This window comes from Solanum tuberosum, unplaced genomic scaffold, assembly GCF_000226075.1.
Source record: "Solanum tuberosum cultivar DM 1-3 516 R44 unplaced genomic scaffold, SolTub_3.0 scf00420, whole genome shotgun sequence".
Lineage (NCBI taxonomy): Eukaryota > Viridiplantae > Streptophyta > Magnoliopsida > Solanales > Solanaceae > Solanum > Solanum tuberosum.
In genome coordinates this window covers 421,847-448,258 of record NW_006239340.1, presented here as the reverse complement: position 1 = coordinate 448,258, position 26,412 = coordinate 421,847, and the positions used below count along the sequence as shown (strand labels likewise).

At 33.3% G+C, this 26,412-nt stretch overlaps 4 protein-coding genes across 5 annotated transcripts; 3 read left to right on the top strand and 1 right to left on the bottom strand.

Moving 5' to 3' along the window:
* Nucleotides 1-9,907: 9,907 nt before the first annotated feature.
* On the top strand, nt 9,908-16,138 carry LOC102579710 (transcription factor VIP1). The gene is made up of 4 exons (XM_006362762.2): nt 9,908-10,592; nt 11,767-11,899; nt 15,472-15,556; nt 15,639-16,138. Exons 1-4 carry the CDS (start codon nt 10,030-10,032, stop codon nt 15,878-15,880), a joined length of 1,023 nt encoding a protein of 340 aa, XP_006362824.1. The 5' UTR covers nt 9,908-10,029; the 3' UTR covers nt 15,881-16,138.
* A 1,961-nt stretch (nt 16,139-18,099) lies between these two features.
* Nucleotides 18,100-19,882, top strand: LOC107057992 (abscisic acid 8'-hydroxylase 3-like). The gene is made up of 2 exons (XM_015303189.1): nt 18,100-18,602; nt 18,684-19,882. Exons 1-2 carry the CDS (start codon nt 18,255-18,257, stop codon nt 18,903-18,905), a joined length of 570 nt encoding a protein of 189 aa, XP_015158675.1. The 5' UTR covers nt 18,100-18,254; the 3' UTR covers nt 18,906-19,882.
* LOC107057989 (abscisic acid 8'-hydroxylase 3-like) lies at nt 18,925-20,083 on the top strand. Its single transcript, XM_015303182.1, has 6 exons — nt 18,925-19,179; nt 19,266-19,352; nt 19,431-19,509; nt 19,578-19,684; nt 19,773-19,891; nt 19,993-20,083. The coding sequence occupies exons 1-6, from the start codon at nt 18,925-18,927 to the stop codon at nt 20,081-20,083; spliced, it is 738 nt and encodes a 245-aa protein (XP_015158668.1).
* A 271-nt stretch (nt 20,084-20,354) lies between these two features.
* LOC102579180 (serine decarboxylase-like) lies at nt 20,355-25,273 on the bottom strand. Of its 2 annotated transcripts, none has more exons than XM_006362760.2 (6): nt 25,116-25,244; nt 24,658-25,005; nt 22,394-22,625; nt 22,083-22,276; nt 21,856-21,992; nt 20,355-21,187 (listed from the first exon to the last, which is right to left on the bottom strand). In XM_006362760.2, exons 2-6 carry the CDS (start codon nt 24,980-24,982, stop codon nt 20,612-20,614), a joined length of 1,464 nt encoding a protein of 487 aa, XP_006362822.1. In that variant the 5' UTR covers nt 24,983-25,005; nt 25,116-25,244; the 3' UTR covers nt 20,355-20,611. The 2 variants fall into 2 exon arrangements, with proteins under 2 accessions (XP_006362822.1, XP_006362823.1); XM_006362761.2 differs by having other exon boundaries at nt 20,410-21,187; nt 24,658-24,986; nt 25,116-25,273.
* Between the last annotated feature and the right edge of the window lie 1,139 nt (nt 25,274-26,412).

Here is a 26,412-nt window from a genome sequence, read left to right as displayed (position 1 = left end):
ATTTGAGGCCAATCGGAGTTCGTCAGAAAAAAAACTTCTTTTTTTTTTCAGGCATGGCAAGTAGTCCGTTTTCATTAAAAATTTCATAGAACTTTAAATATTCAGAATCCAGGCAATAATTTAAAAAAAAAAAACTTTACTCTATAACTATTAATTCAATGAACATGAAACATGAATTCGTTTTACAAGATCTGAATTATTAACAATTATCAACAATACATGAAGCATTCTGTTTTTAAACTTGAATTATAAACAGTGATTTATTTCAATCTCATCATTGAACAAAACATCAAATTATAAATTCACAAACAGAAAATATCGTATTTATGTTACAACGAATTCATATTTAATCAGTAACTCATCATGATATAGACATTCAATCAAACATGAAGTATCTTATTACATTATTTAGTATATGTAAGAAGACTCGTGATACCAATTGTTAGAAATATGCACAACGGAAGCTATATTCAGGATCACAAATCTTACATATAGACTAAACAATATAACATAAACGAGTTTAGAAGAATACTAACCTGTTGAATCTTCCACAAAAAGTCGTCCAGATGCCAAGGATCCAGAGCTACGATCTTCTCCTATTTCCTGATTGACTGTTACTACCAAGATACTTGTGTGGGCAAGTCTTATTTGTTTTTCAAAGATCATTCCTTTCATGCCACATCCAGCCTATTTATCTAGTTTTCCAACTCAAGAATGAATAGGAAAAACGTCCAAAATAAATTTCAGACTTAATGTGCAATCAAAAGGATCATGAGAATCAATTGAGATAAAAAACGTTTTCATCCATTAAAGGCCAAACGGTTTTAGTAATAAGACAAAAACGTTTTCATCCATTTAAAGGCCAAACGTTTTTGTAATAAGAACAAAAACGTTTTCATCCATTTTAAGACCAAAACGTTTTTGTCACTAACTCAATCTTTAACCCTCAAATAATTTATCCTTTAAAGAAGATCAACAATAAAATTAATTTGTCCTTCTTTTCAAACTTGGTCAATTTATCAAGCATAGTAGGGACCGTAGATATATTTAATAGAGGCTTCCAATTACGATAATAATTCTCAAATGAATGAATTAACAGGCCAAACGTTTTTGTAATAAGAACAAAAACGTTTTCATCCATTTAAAGGCCAAACGTTTTTGTAATAAGAACAAAAACGTTTTCATCCATTTAAAGGCCAAACGTTTTTGTAATAAGAACAAAAACGTTTTCATCCATTTAAGACCAAACGTTTTTGTCACTAACTCAATCTTTAACTCTCAAATAATTCATCCTTTAAAGAAGATCAACAATAAAATTAATTTGTCCTTCTTTTCAAACTTGGTCAATTAATCAGGCATAGTAGGGACCGTAGATATATTTAATAGAGGCTTCCAATTACGATAATAATTCTCAAATGAACGAATTAACCATATCGCAATAAATTACAAAGTATTCCACTAAAATTCTGTAATTGCACTCCTCAATTTAATTTCGAAATCTACCACTACATCTTATTTAACCCCCCGTGTTAGAATTACCGACACCAATCAATTAAATCAAAATTATCTGAAAATTTAATTCATTGACTAAATTAATCCTTTATTATATTTACTTAACTTATTTCACGTGACGGATCTAAAATCCACCTGCAGGGTTTTCACGTGAAAACTTATAAGTAATCATAAAGGGGTGTCTTCAACTCGGGTCCGAGACACGGTTCTATCAACTAATTATTATTTCACTAATGTAATTTGTCATTATCTAATCTATTAGGAATTTATTGACTCATCAAAAAGTCTCACCTTTTAATAGATTAAAACAATAAAATAAATTACATAGATCATAATAATTATATCAAGATTGAGAGTATAAATACATGTAGTGGACTAGAGAATTTATTTATAAATATTCAGAACATAAACAAATGTCTCTAATTGGTCCGTTCAATACATACAAAATGTACTAGCACAAGAAGTTGAATTTAACCATTCTCATAATTAAGATCAAATTATATTTAATCTTGTGCTACGATCATCAAGATGTTCGTCCTACTTCATCTTTGATCGTGAACATAAATTTATAACTTATATGCACCAACAATTTTAATCTTCCGTGTATGAGTTAAAATACTCCATACACAAAATTGTCTACTATATAAGCAATGGACACACATATATACATAATGATCTATTTAAACAAAAATTTATTATATTAAATAAATAACATAAAAAAACTTTACAAGGGATTAAATAAAAAATACTATAACACAATTACATGGTTAATAGTATATCCCAACAGATGAAGATCCAGAGTGCTACATATGTATAAGAAAGAATGATCTTCTTCACTACTCCGTTTGACAAGGCAGCACCTTTCCCCATTTTTTGGTGGTAGCGGTGCTAGCTGGTGAAAGGCGGCGGCGATGGTGGTGAAGAATGGGAAAGAGGAGATCTTATTTTTAGGTGGATTGAAAATGACATATATACTATTTGTGTTTCTATAAAATATAATGTCATTAAAAATAAATATTAAATTATTTTCAAATATAAAAATACATCATATTTTAATAAATTGAAAAAAAAAAATGCAATGACGAGGGTAATATACTTTACAAGTTTCAACAGATTGGGTAGTTAATACATGATCATATAATCAAAGTGATGTAATTCATTACCGTTGAACATGCTTAATTACATGATTTTAATTTAATACATTGGTAATGTAAAATGTTATTAAATCATCTGTAAGTTGACCTTATATAGCTAGTTAATTACTTCTTCCGTTTCAATTTATGTCATGTAGAATAATTCGACATGGAGTTTGAGAAATATGAAAAGATTTTGCAATATTTCAGAACTATCCTTAAAAACAATACACCTTTGTGGACTTTTTCAAATAAGTGAGACCTAACATGGATAAAATATTCGTAGTGTCATTAAATCTTTGTCAAATAAGCAAATGTGTCCTTAATTCTTTTTTGAACTAACTAAAAAGAATAGAGTGTTATATAAATTAAGACAAATAGAATAGTATTTATATCAATCAATGATTATTAAATAGTTACCTGCAATATTTACATTTATATTTTATATTGTCATACCATCAATGTTTTAGAGTTCCAACCTCCATAGCATCTTCCATGAAAATACAGAAAACATTTTCCTAAATTCTCTTTCAACCTCACGACCCTATTCTTCATCACCTAATTCACCTAAACACCCCCAACGCCTAGCCCCTCAATCTACCACCTAATTAATAATGTGACCAACCCTGCGCCTAACCAACTAAGGAGTCGACCCAAAACCTCCCAATCCGAGACACGCCCCGACCTAAACCCTAACTCAAGACCTAATGCCTAATCTAAGATCTTCCTTGCCCTAGACCCAACATCAACCCTAAACCCGACCCTAACCTGTGATCCAACCATTGAAGCCCTGACCCCAACTCAAGACCTGATCCTTAATCGACACATTGCCAAACCCTTGATCGTTAATCAACACATAACCAACCCCTCTCCGACTCAATCGTCTCGAGGCTCGACCAAATTACAGCTTGGTATAGGCTCAAGTCCTGGAGTCTCGGGGCTCGAGTTGGGGTTGAAGGTTGGGTCTCGGCGTCTTAAGGTTTAAGGTCAGGTTTCCGAAGGTCGATTTCTTTTTTAAAAAAAAATGTAAATGACCCCAGAGATCATGGACCGAGCTTGGTTGGTTTGCACTTTTCTGATTTTTGGTGCTAAATAATCAACCTCCAAAGGTCAATTTCATAATAAAATATTTTTTTTTTTAAAAAAAAATGCTAAAATCGACCGCTTAAGGTCAAATTTTTTTTGTCGATTTTTGGAGGTTGATTTTGAATCCTTTTTGGTAATACGAAATTATTTTGGGACATAAATTAAAGAACAAATTGTTCATTTAAACCACAAAAACTGACTTAATTATCGTCATGCATGATTGCACCAATATTATGAACCCACAAGCTAGGAATATATATATATATATATATATATATATATCAGTAGAAAAAGCATAGTAGTATGTATAATATAATATAGCTATCGAGGGAACATGGACTTTCATGTAAGCAAAAGTTGTTTAACAAAAGAGATCGTTAGTAAGAAGAGTATTTTGAAATATTTGACTAATCAAAGGGCGTTTCTTAGCTAATTGACCAATGGAGATAACATTTTTGAGCTAAAAAATTAACGGAGAATAAAATTAACTTATTTTAAATAATTTAGGAGAATTTTTAGTCATTTTCTCTCATAAAAGAAAGATATTAATTACTAGTAGAGTAATATAGGAAACAACTCGAACAATAGAGGTCCACTAACTCATAATTGAGTAGATTTGATATTCCTTATTGCTTAATTAATTGGTCAATTATCAATTTGTGCAATGGAATAACTTGAAAATCAAATTTATTTAAAAAGACAACTTCTTATCTAGTAACATGAATGTTATCACTAGCTTGAAATAATGACACTCTTTATTTTTAATTAGAGATTTATAATCTTTTGACAATACGAATCCAAATTAATCACTTCAATAATAATTAAATTTAGAAAGAAAAGCATAAAAAAACTTTTGGCAAAGCTCAAATTTACCAATCATGTCTTGATTCAAAGTTACCAATCATGTTGGGTTATTATACACATAGTTATAATATTTCTGTTGACTCAAACTGTAATTTTTTCATAAACTTGTAATATGCCGACATGCCAACTTCTATACCAAGACACACACAATGATGGTGAGTTAGAATTTCAATTAAGAGGTGTCCAAATATAAAAGAAATAAAATTACGTAGAAATTAAGAAGTGATAATATGTACTGTGTATATTAAAAAGATATTTTTATCTAACTATACAATGTAATTTTTTAATAAAGAGATGTCGATTGACACCACTCAATTATACTCCACCACACGGGCACACCTACACATATATATAAATTTCAATGTTAAGAACTAATTAATTTATATCTCTATTCTTTCTCAAATTACAAAAATTTCTTAAATTTATAGGATCTCGGATACATCAGGAAACTTGTAGGTACATAGCTCATAGATTGGAAATGATACATTACTTAATGAGAGGGATGTATCCAAGAGGTGAGGGATATATCCGAAAGGGAATAGGAATGTATCTGAGAGGGGATAGAAATGTATCTGAATATTTTTTTTTTGTATTTTTTAAAATTATAGAAAATTTTAGAGATTATAATAAAATAAGATATTTATTTATGTATTTTTTTTCTCCATATAATTAATCTTGCTTGTAATTCAAGTATTCAACTATACTTATTTTTTAAACATATATAAAAACAAAGATCCAAGCAATTTCTTTCATGGTAAGTGGTGATAATTTTAGAACACATATTTATTGATTGAATTCCTGACCAGCTATTATTTTTAGTATATATTTAAATAATAATACAATTTTTAATTTATTATTCAATAATATCTTAAATCAATTAAAAATATAAACATCCTTTTTTAATAGCAATACCTGTCTTTATCTGCAAAAAAAAATTCATATCCGTGGCCGACGATATAACTTGTTATCCTTGAAGAACTATTTAAATTAATTCATAGACCATATATAATATCATCATTATATTTACAAGTGGTATTAATGAATGATTTAGTTCCACCATAAAAAAATTAAAATAAAGACGACATGATAAATTAAATTTTTGTTATGTGTAACGTCTGGAAATAAAAATCAAATTATTATATACAGTTTTACATGATATTAATTAATGCAAAAGATAATTTCCACAACTGGAATATATGATCTTTAAATTAAATGACAACAATTTTATGAGCCACATCAAAATTTCATTTGAATATATACTTAGTTAAATTCATTGCATCTATATTCCTTGTTGTCTAATCATTTGTTGGTGGCATTATTAATGTCAAAACCATTATAATTTTTTTGTTAAAGAGTAATAAACACACATTGAATCACTTCAATAGAAAACAACAAATTGTTCCGACAAGAAGGAAGCTTCTTTAGCAATATAATATTACTCCCCAATTATTTGGTGGTGATTATATTAACCAATTAAATAATCAAGTGTTCTAGAGTTAGCCAAATAATTTAGTCATATCCCATTATATTTTAATTTGTTCCATCATTCCAATCCTTTGATTTTCTCTCATTTGATTCTATTTTTTTTTCAAAGCAAACCAATAATATTTGTTAAACATATTTTATAGCTTAATATTCCTTATCATTTTATTACTAATTATATTTATTCATCATATTTCTAAATTGGCAATATTTATTATGAGAATAAAATAAGAATAATTTTATCCCTTTCATATATTTCTGCACCTATACTTGTAGAAGTTTATCGCTAATCAATATTCTAAACTATATGTATATATAGTAATTTCATCTAGAAAAAGGAAATTTCAAAATGAGCAAACTCCTAAATATCTTTCAAGTGATTATGAAAGCATAAAAAATCTTGTGAGACTAACATCTCAAATTCATAAAACACTCACCTCACGTTTTATGCATTTGACCACTTGACTCATTTCCAAAATGTGTTTTACGTTGTGTTTACCCTATGGTCTCTCCTATATGTTGTAATTTATTTTTAAAATTTTAATTTAACTATTTGACAATAATAAGCTATATAATGTACTTGAATACAAAATTCATTATAGAAAAACAATACATTTGTTAGATACAAAATTCTTACTTTGATACAATATTTATTAAAGAATAACAGAGTAGATTTCTCGGATATAAATTTGTACGTACATTTCTCGGATATTATTTCTCGGATATAAAATTCATATTCGGATAAAAAAAATTATTACAGAAGAACAGAGTATCGAACTTTGCCCAACATCCTACGATTCATACGATTCACTACAGTTCTGTTCAACCGCCGAAGAAGACAATAGTAACGTCTTTCTATCAGTCATTTCTTCTATCGATTTTCCTACATCATCATATTTTCTTTTCTAAGTTAATTGTCATGACACACAACGTTATCATGCCACTTAGACGCTACATGGCATAAGGAAGTCTTTTAATACTGGATCGCTAAGAGAATGAAGAAAGACACAAGAGAATTTTTAAGAAGACTTTTATATTGCTTGGAAGATTGAAGGGTTTTGCTTGATGAATTTACAAATGAATGCTCATTTATTTGTACTACTAACTTAGGAGCTATTACGTAAATAATAATTATCAAACAAGTCCTTACATATTTATAAATAAGTTTTTTTCTAGAATACTCTACAACTCTAGGATATTCCATGCAATTTTATTACCTAAGTTGCCAACATGTCACAACATGCTATTCTTCGAAGTCAACAGTAAGTCCATTTTCAAATCTAAAGTTATATATATACTAGTAAAATTACCCGCACCTTACGCGGGATTCAATATCACGGAATTTCTAAAATAGTACTTAAAACCTATCGATTATTAAAACTAAAACACTATATTATCTTACATACAAAATTACGTAGTAACAAACATTAATAATTTTATAATTTATCCTTTTTCTTCCAGGAAGTGTTACTATTTGATATTTTTGGGGATTCAAATAAACATCAACCTGAGATATTAAATTTCTAATAAACAATCATTGGTGAAGGGATAAATAAATTTTAAAAGACTGAAAAAAGTAGACAAATATTTTAATTTTAACGTTGTAGAAAGTCAGCCCTACATTTTACTTTACATATATCATTTTAAAGCTCCTAACTTAAATGTATCATAAAAAATTATTAAAATGGAAAAATAAATGAAGAATGTATCATATTGGACAACAATTCAACTTATCATATATACTTGAAAGGGAAAGATATTACACAAAACTATTCAGTTTGTTTGGGTGTTTTTTAAAAATCAACATACTAGAGTGATGGAGTTCAATTTGAAACTACACTTCCATTCCAATCGTAGTGTCGAGAAACACATCTACTACTTCAAGAAAAATATTTACAACTTACAGTAAACTTGAGAATCTATTCATACTTCATATTGAATATGAGCAATTAATTTATTGTATAGTTATCTATGTCTTTGGGATTAAAAGAGGCTCCAGTCTAGTCATATTCCTCTATAGGTCATCCATCACAACATCCTTGAAGCCATGTCAAAAGTTTATTAATTTTTATCTTCTTTTGTTGGTTTACTTCGCACATCAAGATACGATAATGTTTGGTCTTTTATTACTTACAATGGCATACCATATTTGAATTTTGTCTTCAAGAGATGGTAGTATAGATCTTTAAGAGATTTTTTTATTGTACTTTCAACAATTCTAGTAGAGAAAACTTGTATGAATACTCAATTACTGTGTGTTATTCTATTTGTACTAACAAATACTTATAATAATATCTTTGCAGAACATAAACAACAAAGTTTAAAGCATGTACTAAAAAACAACAAGTAATGACATAAGCATAAATTAATGACTGTAAAAAATATATCAGGATCTGTAACAATAGAATGAAATATAAAGGAAAAAATCGAGTCCACTGAATACACAATGTCTCCGTAAGGAAATTATTCCTCTCTAGTACCCAAGGTTTAAAGGAATAGATCCCCTTATGATAGACTGATTCTATTCACCAGTGTAATGATAGAAAAATAATGGTGTTAGTGAGTCACTCAACAGGAGCAAAGTACACGAATATTTAATTGTATAGAAGAAGAAAAAAAAGTAGTAGTTTAGAATTTTTCGTTATTTTAAAATGAGAGAAAATCCCTCTATTTATAGACAACAAAAGGTAGTGTGAACAAATGCTTATTGTGCCTTATCGGAAAGGTCACAACTCTTTGGAAAAGTTACAACCCTTCGGAAAGGTCACAACCTTTCATAAAAGTCATAATTTTTTCATAAAAGTTGCAACTCTTCATAAAAGTAGCAACTTTTCATAAAAGTCACAACTTTTTATGAAAATCGCAACTCTTCATATTTCATTCATACCTTTTAAAATCCAACAACGTGTACTTCAGATATCAATTCAAAGCTCTAATAAATGTCATTGACCTTCAATCTATATTGTACCACCTCTAGACAAAAAAATGATTAACTCAAATTACCAAAGGTAAAGTAAGATTATCGAGAAACGGTAGACTAATGCATGCAACAATGCAAGATTACATAGGATTATGTTTGGCCCATCATTCATATCTGGCGATCAGTTGCTTAAGTAAGTTCAAAGGAGACTGATACTTATACATATGAAAGATTTGGTGGAGGCTTAATTTGTAAGATGGTGGTGACGATTGTGAAGGTTACTGAAAGTAGGGGAAAGCTAATTTTGAAAATAAATTAATTAAAAGGGAATCATGGTTTGTGGTGACGCCACATAGGCGAACATAGGGTTCTTTTGTATATATATATATATATATATATATCTTATAACTTTAAACAATTTTATACAATTTCCTATCATTTTTTTCAAAAAATTTAAAAATATTCCCTATTATTTTAAAATACTGGTTAAAAAAATAGAGTTTACACTATGGTCAATAAAATAGTAAAACCTCTTATTTTATCTTGAAGTGTTGGACTTTGAAATTTTTATATATATCTTTTAAAAATTTCCGCTTGTTATACGATATTCACACTAAAATTCGATTATGTTCAAATTTTCATATATTCTCTCCTCTTGATTAACTTGATTATATTCAAATTTTCATATATTCTCTCCTCTTGATTAACGGAAGAGTATTTACCTCTCTATGCCTAATTTAAAAAGACTTAAATTCAAAATCTCTCAATTAAAAATGAACGAGTGAATCGACACTTAATCTTGACAAACTCAAGTTCAAAATTTCGCAATCAAATAAATGAGTATTTACCGCCTCCGGCCGTGTTGGTTAACCGTTCCTAACAACTATAATAAACCCTCCCATGTGAGTTTGCACTTTTAGCCAACTGCCTCTCTCCCTCCTCCTCCTTCTTCTTCTACACCCCCCACCCCATTTCTACTCTCTCTTCTTCTTTCCAAAATCGAACTGAAGAATTGATTTGGGTTTGTTTACTATGGACCCGAAGTTCACCGGAAAGCCCATACCCATCCCATTTCTACCGGGTCGGATTGACCTTGACCAGATGCCGGATACTCCGACCCGTATAGCACGTCACCGCCGGGCACAGTCGGAGACTTTCTTCAGGTTCCCTGACTTCGACGATGACATCCTCTTAGACGACGTCGTTGCTGACTTCAACCTTGACATTTCGGCGCCGGCGTTGTCCCCTTCTACTGATACCCACATGCAGCCGGCAAATTCAGCTGACTCGTCTTCAAACGGACCGGGTGCTGATCATAACCCTAGACCGTTGAATCACTTCAGGAGTCTTTCCGTTGACGCCGACTTTTTTGATGGTCTGGAGTTTGGTGAAGCTGGAGCTACAACGCCCGCTGCGTCGGAGGAGAAGAAGATGATGGGTTTGGGTTCCGGCTCGAGTTCTCGTCATAGGCATAGCAATTCGATGGATGGTTCTTTTTCTGCTGCGTCGTTTGAGGCTGAGAGCTCTGTTAAGAAAGCTATGGCGCCTGATCGGCTTGCTGAGTTGGCTTTGATTGATCCCAAGAGAGCCAAAAGGTTTGAACTTCTATCAAAGTTTTTTCCTTTTTTCTGTTATAGTGTGAAAAAATTAAGTTCTTTGGAATTATACTTAGCTGAGGAAATGTCTCTTCAAAAAAAATTGGGCTTGAGGTTATTTGCTTGGCTAAGAGTTTGACTTTGGAATTATACTTAGCTCTAGTGATTAAGGTTTGAACTTTCATAAAGTTCTGTTTGTTTTTGTTTCAATTTTATATGCAGTTGCCTCAATTGTAGTATGAAATTTTTTGGGGTTGAGGGTTTCTTTCTTTGGTTAAGAGTTTTTTACTTTGGAGTTATACTTAGGTCTAATGCTTTAGAGGAAATCTCTCTTCGAATTATTGGGCATTTTGGAAATTCTTGGCCTCGTGGGCACATGAAGCAGAATAGATGGTTGCTATATTTCTTGGTTTTGAAGTGATTTGCTTGTCCCTGGGAATGCCAAAATTGTCTATGTTTTTAGCTGTAAAGAGCATGTTTGACTTGGAATAATGGAGTTGTCAAGTGTGAATTTGGTGAAATTATATGAGTTACATATTCTCACACTCAAATGGATGAAAGAGAAGTAAAGGATATGATTTGAGAAAAAGATGTTGGTGATCATTTGCAACAGTTCTCTTGTGGGAAGTGAAATAAGTTTCCACTTCATTATATGTGAATGACCAGGATATTTAACACAGGGGATTAGTCTTTATAAGTAAAGTTTTTATATTGGGAAAAAAGAAGTAGGGATTGAGAGGGAGGGAGGGGGGACTATACTACTTAAAAGCAGTGCAGAGGCTCCTAGCAGAGAAGCCGGAATACTGAGTTAATGAAGAGATATTATTGTACCTTGTATGCTCATTTAAGATGAAAGAGAATGCAGTGCTACTATGATCTATTCTTTAATGAAGTGGTATTACCTGAATGGTAAGAGATGAGAAGATTTGGAAACTATAGGTTACTGACGACCTCCCAATGTCAACATTAGTAATCTGGATTTTTTTTGCACAAAAGGTTATAGTGTGTGACGTGTCACTGTTACATAGCATGGCTTCCCAACTTTATTGTCTTGTAATTTGTATGTTTTCAATTTTTCCTTAAAATACTAAGTCCCCTTATAGATAGCAGTTCTAGCATTAAACTTTGATTTATGCTTTTGTAGAAATTTATCTTTGTTTCTGCATTATTACAGGATTCTTGCAAACAGACAATCTGCTGCACGTTCGAAGGAGCGGAAAATTCGTTATACTAGTGAACTGGAGAGAAAGGTGCAGACTCTGCAAAGTGAAGCTACTACTCTGTCTGCACAAATCACGGTTCTGCAGGTACAAAATAGGGAGACTGTATTCTTAAAACCTATTACAGTACTCTTCTTTGTTTTCTTAATAGGCAAAATGACTATATGCATCACTCCTCATGGTTATCAAATTCTGTTGTATAAAGTTACCTTGAAAACTCAATAGTTTCTCATGTTTTCATACAATAAACAATGAGTATATCCAATATATATATATTTGGTTATGAGATTTTGTTGTATGAATTAACCCTAGAGATTCAATAGCCTTTTGTGTTCAGATATGTGATTGCATGTGTGTGAGTCAGAGTCGTAACATCTTCAAATCAAAATGGCTCTCTGCTTTGTATGATTTTTTTACTTAACTTGAATTATCTCAATTCATTCATTGCCTTGATAATGAATGAGGAAGTTATGATTTTATATTCTTATGAGATTTTAACTGGGCTCAAAGAATGAACTTACATGGTTTTCTTATTCTAGCCAATTTGTTGTATTATGAATTTTGGTAGGATGATTTTCTAATAGATGTCTTTATAAAGATTCTGTTTGTATTTCTTGCTAAGTTGCTCGGACTCTTCACTTTTGGTGCTGCACCCGTGTCGACACGACATGGGTGTGGGATCCGTGTCCAATTTGGTCAACCAATTTTGAGTACTTTGACCAAAATTGATGGAGAAAGTCTGGTAGTTTTAATGATTTCTATAATCAATAGTACAAAAGCTAAGGTGAAATTGAAGAAAATGGAATACCTTTTATATAGAAATTTATATGTCACTCATTGTACTTTAATCTCTTTCCAAGATTCTCCTCAAGTTCTCCACATAATATCTCATAATTTAGGTTTTATAACTCTATTTTTAGATATTTTAATTATATTTAGGCGAATCCTTGCACCCGTATCCATACATGTATCCATATCCCCGAATCTTAAAAATTAGATCATGAAAGATCCGACCTCTAGATCCGTACCCGTATCGGACACCCGCACCCGTGTCCGAGCAACTTAGATTTCTTGTACTTTTTACCTAATTGTGAGGAGAGAAACAAACTCTCGTCCATCTTGTAATTGAAGATCAGAGGTTATGAATGCCGAAATTGATGACGAAAATTAGAGGCTCTATTTGCTATTATCAGTATGTTCTATAGATTAGGATCATTTCTCCAGTTGATTAGAAGGAACAGAGGGATAGAAATGTCTTTGCTTACAAGTCACATCATTGGATATGTATAAGATCATATCTTTAGGTTATTTTTTGGGAGCTTTTAAAATAAGATCCAAGCATAGTTTGTAAACTGATCGCAGCATGTGATTAAACAAGTTGGCAACAGTTTTGGTAACTTGAGCTGCGATCTTAGTTGACTTTATGTGTAGTTGATCCAATGTTACCTGGATGGTTATGTTTGAATCAGTAAATGTTTAGCTTTCGGAAATCGAAATAGATTACTTCCCTCTTAAAGTAAAACTGAACTTTGTCATCGAAGAAGCTTGAAAGTTAAGTGCTCTTTTGGATAAAAACACCCCACTACTCGACTAGCACTAAATTACAATCATAGCATCAACAGAAATAAATCTTTGTTTTTCTCTTTTTTTAGGGTTGTCTTTCAGCTGAGTAAGTGCCTATCAGGAAAAGTAGATTAAAAAATTGAATAAGTGCTATGTTTATGATCTTGTCTTTTACTCAAATTATGGCTTTATGGGGATGAGAAAGTAGCTTTTGTGAAGGATTATCATTGAGGTTGAGAAATTGGAGAATTGATGAAGAGCAGTCTAGGGGGTGCTGCAGCAAAGAAGGAGGGGGGCATCACAAAGCTAGAGAAGGGTTTTGTAGGACTTGAGGAGCGCCGGTGCTGGCAATGGGTGAGGGTGTTAGTGGTGCATGAGGAGGAGAGGGGATTAGCATTATGAAGGTGAAGGAGGTTTGCCTTCAGGAGGAGGATCAGGGTTGCTAATATTAGCAAAGAGGGTAGCTAGGGAAGGGGGAGGAGTCCCGATGATTGGGAAGGAGTGCATTTGTGTTGATCTTTAAATGGTTTTCAACATGTGGTTAGATGAAGGAAAATACATTTAAGTACTAATATACTGGTCAAGCAATTGATCGTTCATGTTACTAATGAGAAGACCATGATGAAGAATCAAGAATCCTACAGTTGGCGAGCTAAGAAGTAAAAGGGGCAAAATTTGGCTGACCAATTTGGTGAAGAACTTCAAACTTAGGAAAGAAATGTGCGATCAATAACAAAGTGACTTTGAAAGAAATGTTGGCGGATGATCAAAATATTCAATGCAGCCGGGATGGTTATTACTAAAACAGTGAAAGTGACCTTTGGCTTTCAGTAACCGAGGTTTCGTTATTTCCTGCTTGCAGAAAATTAACCCTTTTGTCATCAAAGAAGTTAGAAGTAGGGCTGTTATTGGGGTAACTTGTACCCATCTACCACTAAACTATTATGACTACATTGACAGAAATCTTTTCATTTTCTTCACATTATTTTTATTTTTATTTAGGATTCTGTTTGATTGAGTGAGCACCATGTTCCATGTTCCTGCCCTCTTTTGCAAGTAATGTGGAATGCTTAGGCATAGAAATGGTAATGGGGAACTGGAGAAGAGAGAGATGGTGCCATTGCTAGTTACATATGGAGGGTGCTGTTGCTGGCACTGGAGGAGGGAGCTAGTGGTTGGGAGGTGAATATTGGAAAAAGTGAGATAGTGTGATCCCGTGAAGGTTTGAATGCATAGAATCAGGGAAAGGGAAGTTGTGCGAGCATTAGCAAGATGGAGGGGAGGAAAATACAGGAAAGTAGGCTTTTCTAAGCTGTTGCATTTTCTTTGGTGCTAATTATGGAAAGCATAACTTTTCTTAGGATACAGGAAAATTTTCAGTCAACCCTTCTCTTTTCCACCCTCTAGCTGGTCAGGCAATTAGGCTTTTCAAGCTGCTGCACTTCTCTTTGATGCTAAATAATGAACTTTCTTTTTATGGAGGAATAGTCATCATCAATTAACAGGTTCTTATTCTTATCTTGTTTTCTAGCATCATTTTAAATATCCGAGTATGGTATCTTGCTAGCTAGCAATAAGTTTTTTTTGTAGAATCTACATTATTTTGGTTGCCCTGGTTGTAAATTCTTTTTTTTTACCTTCAACTTTTGGTTGAAAAGTCACCTTTATGCTACTTCTTCGCTCTTTTTGTCATCGTTGAGTATGGATCTGACTGCCACAAAATCATGCATATGTGCTTGTGTGGAGGTCTGCCATTCTTGTTTTTCCATGATGCTCCTTGCCTTTTTTGTTTTCCTTTTTTTAAAAAATTACTTTGGTCGACAGTGAACTTTTTGCCCTTATTCTCATTAATTTTGGTGGGTAACATACATTAGGACGATCCATTTATTCATGAATCATATATGCTGTACGTGCAAAATCACAGTTTCAAGTTATGGACATTTCTGTAGACATATATCAACTGTATTGTATTTATGTGGTGCTGGATGGAATATTACCACTGCAAATTATGCTATTGCTAACACCGTTGTCAAGAACCACAATAACAATTAACATATCCTTAATCATTTACATGCCATTTCTGTATGATGATGCAGAGAGACAATAGTGGATTGACTACTGAGAACAAAGAACTCAAACTACGGCTGCAAGCTTTGGAACAAGAAGCCCATCTTAGAGACGGTATGTCTTATAATAACTTAATAAGTAGTATAATTTTCACTGCTATTTATTGTATTGACATATGTGTGTGAATAATTTCCAGCTCTGAATGAAGCTTTACGAGAAGAACTGCAGCATCTAAAGATAACAGCTGGTCAAATGTCAGCTGCAAATGGAAGCAGGGGGGCGCGTCCACATTTCCCTCCCCAACCGCAGTCATTTGTCCAATGTGGTAATCACCATACTCAACAACAGCAGCCTCACATGCCTCAGTCTACGACAAGTACCCAAAATATCGGTGGGCAGACCCAACCTAGCTTCATGAACTTCAATAACAGGGGTTGAAAATGTCAAAGAAAGGCAACATGTCACTAATGAGTAATTAGCATAGAGCCTTGTATATATTGATAATGATATGTAATGAATAGTGTTACAGGCTGTGGAGTGTATACTGATCAGATCACTTTGTACCATTATCAAAATACTAGTTACATGGGATATACTTGTACTTGTTTTATAAACATCAGTTAGATATTGTTCAACATCTTTTATGTATTTTACTATAGAGTTTGAAAATAATACTTTGCTGATGAAATTTGAAAAGATTCTTCTATTGTTCTTGAATACTTTATCTTAGATTATGGAAATAAAATTTGCATTTATTTCCACAATTGGATTTATATATGGTGGATTCATTACCTGACAAAGCCTCATAGTAGTTGATAGATTGGATTCTTAAATGATTTCTATTGAACATGATTAGATTTAGAGTAGAGATGCGTGATCTAACTCGTCTGAAGTATGGTCACAATTCACAGTAAAACTCGGGATGAATGTAGCTTCTCTTCTGAAGCGTCTTAGTCTGTAGTTGCTAAATTGTGCATTCAGCTAAGGAGCACACTAGCTAGATGGAGTCTCTATTCGAAATGAAAAAAAAAAAAAAACTCTAGGGATTACCTCTATGGGTCCGCTCCCTTGTATTTGTGGCAGTTGGACGGTCAACAAGTTTGTTATATCTCTTGTTGTTTGTGGTTTGGGAAGGATGTCAATTTTATAGGATATTTACATAATAGAGTCATCCACTAACATCTAAAACCACATAACAAGAAACAAGAGAAGAACTTGAGTATGAAACAAGAAGTTAAAAGTTGAATCTATCATCAACGGTTGAGGTGAGATATGGACTCTTCATTCTTAATTAAAGGTCTCAATTTGCATCTTACGAATGAAAAGGTCTTGATGGGAAGCGCGTGAATTCAGGTTAGTTGAATCCCAAAATGAACACCACACCCATGTAGATAACTGAGAAAAAAAAATTCAAATCTACAATGTGAAATAGATATGAAACTATTTTGACATTTTTAGGAAGAAGATGCCATATATTCATAGGCATTAATAGCCATGATTTCAACGCCAAAAAATCCATTGTTGCAATGATTCAAAGATTAATTAATTAATCACTTCCAAATGTTAAGTAGCCTGTCAATTGTCATGACAAGAAATGTTTACACCAAGTTAAACTTTGGCATATAGTTTAGTTCCAAAATAAAAAACAATAAATGGCCTTAGACTAACAGAAAATTTTTAAAATCTACGAATCAGCCGAGTTAATTAACGATTAATTAATAACACCCCACATCCACATGGCAAGCAGCTGTGATTAGACAAGAATGTTGACACAAACTAAGCTAAACTTGGCTTAATTCCAATAGGAAAGTGAAATTGTCTTGTCCAGATGTAGGTAGCATTGCAGAAAATTAGATAGAATGGTGAAACCAATTTTTCCGCGTTTGGTTGGTTAAAATTTTTGGAAAATATGTTTTTTAGAAAAATAAGTTCCTTAAAATGAAAAAAATAACTTCCTAATGGAGTTGTGGAAATAGGAAAAACAAATTTCATAAGTACCATTCCACGCTTATTGTCTCCTCTCCGTCCTCCAATACACTCCACCCTACCCCACTCCCATAGTGTTTGAATAGATTATACACAAATACTTGTGGTTTTAAATGAGAAGCTTACTAAATATAGAAAAGAGTTATTCTTTTGAGACGGACTAACGAGGAAAAGAAAAGAATTTCACATAAATTTGGACGGAGGGAGTATTATATTCAATGGGGTCAATTTGTCTTATCCCATTCATCTTGTACAAATTAATCAACAACAAACAAGGAATTATTTTTAATATTAAGCTGTTCACAGAACATTCTTGAGATCATCAGTAGAATATCACATATAAACTCATCAAATTTTGCAGATTTAACACAATCAAGAATGGAGTTAATCATGTTTATTGTAATGTTGTTAGTGTTGGTTTTAGTAGTTTTACTAGTTCTATTAAGAACAAATAAGGCTTCTCCAAAAGAAATGGAAGCAATTCCAGGTACCTTAGGATGGCCTATTATTGGAGAAAGTCTCTCTTTCATATCCGAATTTTCGAGCCCTGCTGGTATATACAGCTTCATCAATAAGAGACAGCAACTGTGAGTATATCATAATATAGCACGTCGAAAATTGTTCAATTTTTTCTCCAGGGGCAATCCTGAATATGTGCTATGTTTTAGAGAGGTTATAAAGTGGTTCAGCAAGATAATGCTTGCTATATATAAGCTTTTGAGATTGATCTAACATTGTCATTCCCTTCAGAAAACTGTTCAACACGCTATCTTTACATCACTTTGCGAAGAAAATTCTCTGTCATCTAAATTCTGACCTCAATTTTATGATTTGTGTTATGGTTTTGCTTATTAGGTATGGGAAGGTGTTTAAGAGTTATGTATTGGGAAGGTATACGGTATTCATGACCGGAAGAGAAGCAAGCAAGATCTTGTTGACAGGTAAAGATGGGATAGTGAGCTTAAACCTTTTCTACACAGGACAGCAAGTACTTGGACCTACAAGCTTGCTCCAACAGACAGGAGAGGCGCACAAGAGACTCCGAAGACTAATTGCTGAACCACTTTCTGTTGATGGTTTAAAGAAGTATTTTCAGTTTATCAACAGTTTAGCTATTGAAACATTGGATCAGTGGTCTGGAAGAAAAATTTTGGTTCTTGAAGAAACTTCCACAGTTGAGTCTTTTTGATCATTTTTCATAGAGTTTGGTCTATCGGAGGCATTTTTTAACCTTTCAGATTATGTTTTTTTGCAGTTTACACTGAAGGTGATAGGCAACATGATAATGAGTTTAGAGCCAACTGGTGAGGAGCAAGAGAAATTTCGAACCAATTTCAAGATTATTTCTGGCTCTTTTGCTTCTTTACCCTTTAAAGTCCCGGGAACTGCCTTTTATCGTGGCATTCAGGTAACAAATTGTCGATATTCTATGCAAAATATGATGAATGGACAGCTTAAAAGAGATGACTATCTGTAAACTACAGGCTCGTGATCGAATGTATGTTATGTTAGACTCGATAATTGACCAACGGAGGAGTGGGGAAACCATAAAACAAGATTTCTTGCAATCCCTGGTGAAGAAGCATGGCAAAGATGCACCAGAAGGAGATGATGATGACAAACTCACAGATAAACAACTTAAGGATAACATATTGACGCTTCTAGTTGCAGGCCACGATACTACAACTGCTGCTTTAACATGGCTCCTCAAATTTCTTCAAGAAAATCCTGCTGTATTGGAACGACTAAGAGTAATTCTTATTCGAACCTAACGGAGAAAAGGAGCAACCTTTAACTGATGACATTAGTTTATAACTTTAGAATCTTTTATTTACAGGAGGAGCATAGAGAAATCCAAGCTCGAAAACAAGGCACATTAGATCTCACCTGGTCTGAAGTCAACAATATGCCTTACACCGCCAAAGTGAGTTTGCATACTAGTCATAAATCCAGCTCTGAAATTCAAAAATAACCAATTTTTTGTTGATATTTCAATGTTCAGGTAATCAGTGAAACACTTCGAATGGCCACAATCCTTCCGTGGTTTTCAAGAAAAGCAGCACAAGATTTTGAGATTGAGGGTAACAGTCAGATTTCTCGATATCTAGATTTTGTATGATCTAAAATGATTCTTTAAAACCATGTTCAGGGTGCAAAATCAAGAAGGGATGGTCACTTAACTTGGATGTAGTGTCTATTCATCGCGACCCCAAAATATTTCCTAATCCGGAAAAGTTTGATCCTTCAAGATTTGATGTAAGTTTTCCAACATACATAAGCAGGCTCCTTCTATTCAACTCCCCTGAGATTTTCATAACAAAGAAAATTGTTGGATTCTGTACAGGATCCTCTAAAACCTTTCAGCTTCCTTGGATTTGGAAGCGGACCACGCATGTGTCCTGGAATCAACTTAGCCAAACTGGAAATTTCTGTCTTTCTTCATCATCTTGTCTGCAGATACAAGTAAGGAAAATAAACAAGAAACTGTCTTTTTGAAAAAATAAAATAATCTAATTTCCTGTGGGCAGTTGCATTACTGACTTGAAAATTTGTTTTCCTTGTAGATGGACACCATTAGACACAGATGACTCCGTCCAGCCAACACTTGTTAGGATGCTGAAGAACAAGTATCCTGTCATGGTTGAGACACTTTAGATAATGTCTTTTACATTGTATTAGAAAAAGAACTAAAGCATTTTCAGATTTATAGGAGAATGTAATAGCACAAATAAGGAAAAGTAACCATGGTGTTGAAGTTGTTTCTAAAGATCCAGTGTTGAATTGAAATATTAAGTATGGAACTCTTCGATGATGATTAATATTTGCAGTCTCTAACAAAGTGATATATATCTTTACGTTCAAAGCAAGTACTTGCTGAACAAATATTGCAGTCATAACCGAACAAGTGGAGAGGAACACAAAAAAATTCACAAAGTTGCCACGTATTTTTGGCAAATTCTTCCTTATGGAAAACACACTGATGCAGAAGCATAAGGGCCACAATGATATGCTTCTACGAGATTCAAACTCACAATTCAAACATCACTTCTACAATGAATCTAATGTTTCATACAGAAACAAAGAGAAACCAATTATAGCTTCTCTAATACAAACATCATTTCTACGATGCCTCTAATGTTTCCTACAGAAACAACAGGAAACCTATAGCTTTCTCTTCTCTATCTAAGAGATCACTCTGTGATGAGGGCAGCAACAGTTTTTACTCCCAATATCTGAAGCGAGACAAGGAGGTTTGACATCCTCATCCTTGTACCAGATTGATCGTGCTTCAACTAATTCGTCCAAGAAGTTATCCAGCTTATCAACTGTCACACTAGGCATCACGACAACATGTGCCATATTTCTTTCACAAGCAAGTTGCCACTTGCGAACAAACTCCTCATCTTTAGGTCGCTCAAAAACAACTGTGCTGCTCAGCTCATTCAGCATAGCACTGATTCCAGCTCCTATAAGGCGGTCTTTCAAATAATGAGCATTCCTTAGGCACTTCTGGACTTCTTTCTGGAATCCCTTGTACCCTTTTCTGTTCAGAGTGTACCAAAGGAAAAGTGGAGCATGCCCGTTCCGACTTCCCATGATAGTGGCATCCCTTGATGCAAGGTACTCCACATTACTAGAAAGGGCATTAATGTGCTCTAGCCTTGTTAGTTGAACACCGCATGGCATTGGACATCCCACAAACTTGTGACCAGAGACACTCACACTACCGATTGGCTTATTGAAAGTAACCTTTGGTGTCTGTAAGAATTTAAGATATTACTTATAGGAAAATCTGAGACAACAATAACATCTTGTTCCATAAAATAGTAGTAAGTAGGAGAAATGAAAGATAATAGACAAATCTATGTTACAGAAAAGCTGCGGCAGTGGATGGTCTCTGCTTACAGAATCTCTTTTTAGTTTTTTACTGTGAAGAAGTACCCGCATGAGAGCATTCATTTATTTATCAAAAGAATAAGAAACATAAACACTGCCAACAGGACAGTAGATCTGTATACAAAATCTCCTTTCTTCCTATCTCTGATTTGCTTGTACTGTGAAGAAAGTATATCCACACAAGGAACACATATGAAAAGAAGATCAGTTTATCTTTTAGTACTCCTAATCAACCAAAAGAAATGAATTCTGCGTTCTTCTTCATCTTTCCTCCCTTACTTCCAAAAGCAATGGTTACAGAGAACAGAAAACAATTTTACATTATAACCTTCCGCAACATTAGTAGTGGCATCAAATACCTAACAAGGCTGCAAACTATTTTCACATTTTTGATTTCATAAGAGTACCTCAAATAACCTGCTTTGCTAATAATAGCCAAGTATTTTTACATGCACTTCAGAGTGGCTAGTTTAAGAAATGCAAGGAGAAGTCGAACAATAAAAACAGTTTGGAGAAACAAATCTACTTACGCGCTTGACAAATGGCATCATAAGCCCAAAGAGAGCCCCATCACAGTGGATATAAAACCGATCATGTGAAAATCCGCAGTCTTCAAGGGTTTTTATGACAAGATCAAGATCATCAACAGCTCCTTTCACAGTAGTTCCTGTCAACCAAAAAAAGATGGCACCTTAGGCAACTAATTGGTTGTTGCATTTAGGGAAATATCTCAGACAGTGAAAGAGTCAGACAGTACCAATGTTGACATTAATGATTGCAGGCTTATCCTTGTTGGCTAGTAGCTTAACTTTGAAGTCTGCACAATCTATTTCACCAGTTAGTAGAGTGCCAACCTTTTCACATTCCATCCTATACATTCGTGCTGCTTTAAAAATAGAATAATGAGACTCCTTTGAAGCATACAAAATTCCTTCAGGAAATACTTCTCTCCTGCATTATTAAGATCGTGTTTTCCGTAGGATTAGTAAAAAAGAGGAAATCGAGGGTAACCATTTCTTAATCAGCAAACCTAAAATTCTGAAGGAATAAATTAAAAAATATACTAACCCAACAAGGATTCCATGAAGATTTCCCTCGGTTCCACAGTTTGTGATGTATCCCCAATATTCATCCTTTTCAATATCCCATAGGCGCGCAAACCAGTCCAAAACACCAACTTCAAACTGCCTTGAGTGCACACCATAGTTGCTCTCAATGAATGGATCTCCTAAGTTATTGATGGAGAAATGCTGCAATTGTGTGAGTGCACCATAATCGAAATCCAAATTATATGGATACCCTGTGACAATCAGCAATCATAAATAATAAGTATTTCTTTATACTTGGAATGCAATGAAAGAAGTAGAGAATATGGTAAACTAGACTAGTTCATCCACCCACTGGACATAAAGTTGGCTAATTTCAACATATTCATCGCACAAAATATTAGTATTAACATTACTAAGATAGTACAAAGGCAATCAATATCTAAGGTTCTAATATAGACAGACTTTTTTAATACAAGGATCCGAATAATTATAATTTTAGAGAGAACTTTTTAACGCTAAAGTCAACACAAAAATCAAAACTTTAATCATTAGCAAATAAGACAATCCATATAGCTGTTAAAAAAGAAAGACAAAAGCCATTCCAAGTTATGTTGCCCCATCAAAAGGAGGTGGGGGAAAACTATATCAAACTTAGGTGAAGATTATGAGAAACACTTCATATTAAATAGCCACCCAGTGATTTCATCCTCTCAGGTTACATCAATATCATCAGATATGATACACACACCAAAACACACACTTTTTGGTAGAAGTAACAAGTTCGCTACTTTCACACAATATTTCATACAACTGCTACTTTTAAGCCCGATGAATAAATAAATTATCAAAATCTGAAACCAACAAGAAGCCCAAAAAGGAAAATAGTAGTAAAATCTATGCCAAATGCATAAGCTGCCCCTATCTTGCCCTATTATTTCATTTGGACACCTAAACTAGGGAAGGTACCTCCTAACGGAAAACTAGGCTACTCGAGAACTATACTCATCACACACGAGGCATTGAGACTGTCAAAAAATGAGAAATGTGTATTTCATGTGTGGGTGACTTGGGAAAAAACAATGCAAGAAAGACACATGGATTTAGTAGCTTCCAAAAATATTGAGCAACACAAAAAAGTTTTCTTCTTCTTCTTCCCAAAACCAACAATGAGACCAGACCCACAAACATTTAGTCCTCATCTCTTTCCAATCAAACCCAGCTACACTCAAAAGCTAAAAAACTAATCCTTCTGCTTCCTCCCCTCTTCCTTTTTTGTCTTGTTTACTTCCACTTCCAGCTGGAGAAGGATCACCACCGACTTAAAGACACTTCGACCATATGAGATCAGTAACTTCTAGATTAGCATTAGCTTAACCTTTTAGGACAACTTTGTATATTTCTAGAGATAGCAAGATGAGTTGGTCTGCAATTCTAGTTCCTTCCATCATATAGAGACCTTTTATGTCCAAATCTCACCAAGTGTTATAAAGTAATAGAGACTACTTTCCTATGTTCTAGTTCACTTTCAACAGCTTCTCTAACCCTGTGCTACCAGCAGAAAATGGCAGAGCAACCTATTTGTTTGTACATTTTGGGTTGCACCAATATAGCCCACAAAGTTTCCAGAGCCATAATACTTTGCCATCCCGTTTGGTAGGTCATTTTTACCTTGTGGATATTCATGAACCAAATATGATCACTAATTTCTTTTGTTGTTATTGATTTTGGTTTCTGAGTGTTCTTGGAGCTTTTGGTGTCCAAGTATTTTAAAAAATGGTAGACTTTGAGGGGGAGAAATGAATTGGAGAAGTATATATAGAAGAGGAATGCATTTTATTAGTTTTAAAATCAATGTTAACTCAATTTTGACATGTGATCTCAAGATAGGTGAAACTCACCCATTTTGTCATGTCAACACTCTGTATAATTGATACAGTTTGAGCAGGTCATGAGCTGAGTTAAGGTGTCTAGATGGAGAGTTTTAACTAGTTAGGTGTTTGTTTATGTATTCAGCCTAAAATCTACACTGGAGCTGATATCCTAGTCTTTCTAGTTTTAAGGAGGATTTAACCCACAATAGATATGTATAACACTTATTTGAAGAGCCAAACTTAGCCATCAGTAACAACTTCTGTCAAAAAGGTAATCTAAGCCAACCTAAACAAATATACGATTCTATCTATAGAGTAACCAAATATAAACAGAATCAAGTGTAATAATTCAAAATTAAAACGAATAAACAGAATCAAGTGTAACAATTCAAAATCAAAACGAACACAATACCTAAATGATACTTAGTTCGATCAGTGAGAGTCTTCCTATACCGAGCCAGAACACTAGCCATATACGCTTCCTTATCACCAGTAGAATCATCATCCGCATCAGGTTCCGTAACAGAAAAGGACGACGTATGTATATTCCGCCCTAACACAATCTCCCTCTCCTGCTCCTCGCCGCCGCCATTAACCGCCGCATCTACACCTTCTGATTTCACCACTGCCGGCACCAGCTCCGGTACCACAGCCGTCGGATCAAATCGAACGTCCGCCACCTCCTTTCCGTTAACAGCAGAACTCATCGATTCGATTACCGCACTTGTTCCCACCATAGCTCTGTTTGAATCAACAATCACTGTTTCCATTTTAGTACAATTTAATCAAATCGTTAATTAAAAAATTAGCACAATGTATATGAATATAAATGCGAAAAAATAGGAATTAGTGGATAAATGTATGGTTTACCTGGAGATTTCTATAAACGGAAAACCGGCAGTGTCGGCTAAGCAACGATCGGAAAAGTAATTGATTTTTGAGAGGAAAATTAACGAAGAAATGTAGTTTGTATATATAGGCGTAACGTAACAATAACTGATATTTTTTTCGTTATAGTTTTTATTTCTTCATATTTGCTAATCACTCCCTTATAGAATTTATCTTATCACAAGATGTCCCTAAAGGAACTCCCTCGTGGAATCATTATGATTTTATTACTTCACTTTCACTCCTCGTATCGATACAAGAGCTAGACAATACTCGGTTATGTACTAATATTTTATCTACGTAAATTTTTATTTGTGATTGTGTTCTCGATAATCGACAAATCCATCAAGTCATGTTAAGAAATGATCTTTTGTAATTATACTTTAGTATATACTAATATATTTTAGAAATTGGAAAACATGAAGAGAAGTATTATAAAGATATCAAATTATTCAAACAAACAAAAAAATCATATAGTTTCAGTATGGTCATGTGACTTTTAGAAATAGGTGGAGATGCCATTTTAAGAAAATTGATCATTTAAACATTATCGCTGCCCCTTGAGAGTCCCGAACAGCCATTTTATTTTTATTGTCTAATTAAATACTAAAACAAAAACGAAAAATGAAATTGATATATTGAAATCAAATAATATGAAGTTGAAGTTTTATTTAAATATATAGTTTAAAATTTCTTTAAGTTGTAATATATTTTTTTTATAAATATGAAAATTTCACAAATCGTGAAATAATAAAAATTGTAAACAATAAATCTTTTTTATATAAAATATAAACTTATAAATTGTATTTTACATTAAAATAAAATAAAATCATAACTCTAAATAGCAAATTATTTTTATATAAGACATCTTGATATAATTTATTCAAACGTTTATTCAAAATCATAATTCATATCCATGCGAGGTGGATCCGAGTTTTGTAGATAATATAAAAATATTATATTTGGAAAAAAACATATAATAGTACAAATATTTAAATAAAAAAAATAGAATAAAAGGAAAAGAGGGAAAAAGATACGTATGTTAACCAATGAACGTAAAGCAATTGGATTCCACAAGATTCAGTAGGGTAAAGTATACTGTAGCTTATCATGGTGACGTGGAAATATCTGACAATGTGGGGACCACTTGACTGTTGGCACTTTCTCCTATAACCCATCAAACCATTTTATTGATTTTTAAGTGGGCAAGTGGCAAATGTGTAATACACACAAAATCTATGGGCCCCATGCAATTGCTAAATTACTTTTCTAGTCCTTT

Coding starts and splice junctions, on each gene's coding strand:
- LOC102579180 (XM_006362761.2), bottom strand. CDS start 24,982: ATGGTGGGAACAAGTGCGGTAATCGAATCGATGAGTTCTGCTGTTAAC. Junction 21,993..22,082: donor AATCATTAATGTCAACATTG/GTACTGTCTGAC, acceptor TTTGGTTGACAG/GAACTACTGTGAAAGGAGCT. Junction 21,188..21,855: donor TGATGCCATTTGTCAAGCGC/GTAAGTAGATTT, acceptor AAATTCTTACAG/ACACCAAAGGTTACTTTCAA.
- LOC107057992 (XM_015303189.1), top strand. CDS start 18,255: ATGATTTGTGTTATGGTTTTGCTTATTAGGTATGGGAAGGTGTTTAAG. Junction 18,603..18,683: donor TTCTTGAAGAAACTTCCACA/GTTGAGTCTTTT, acceptor GTTTTTTTGCAG/TTTACACTGAAGGTGATAGG.
- LOC102579710 (XM_006362762.2), top strand. CDS start 10,030: ATGGACCCGAAGTTCACCGGAAAGCCCATACCCATCCCATTTCTACCG. Junction 10,593..11,766: donor GATCCCAAGAGAGCCAAAAG/GTTTGAACTTCT, acceptor GCATTATTACAG/GATTCTTGCAAACAGACAAT. Junction 15,557..15,638: donor AGAAGCCCATCTTAGAGACG/GTATGTCTTATA, acceptor AATAATTTCCAG/CTCTGAATGAAGCTTTACGA.
- LOC107057989 (XM_015303182.1), top strand. CDS start 18,925: ATGTATGTTATGTTAGACTCGATAATTGACCAACGGAGGAGTGGGGAA. Junction 19,510..19,577: donor ACAAGATTTTGAGATTGAGG/GTAACAGTCAGA, acceptor AACCATGTTCAG/GGTGCAAAATCAAGAAGGGA. Junction 19,892..19,992: donor CATCTTGTCTGCAGATACAA/GTAAGGAAAATA, acceptor TTTTCCTTGTAG/ATGGACACCATTAGACACAG.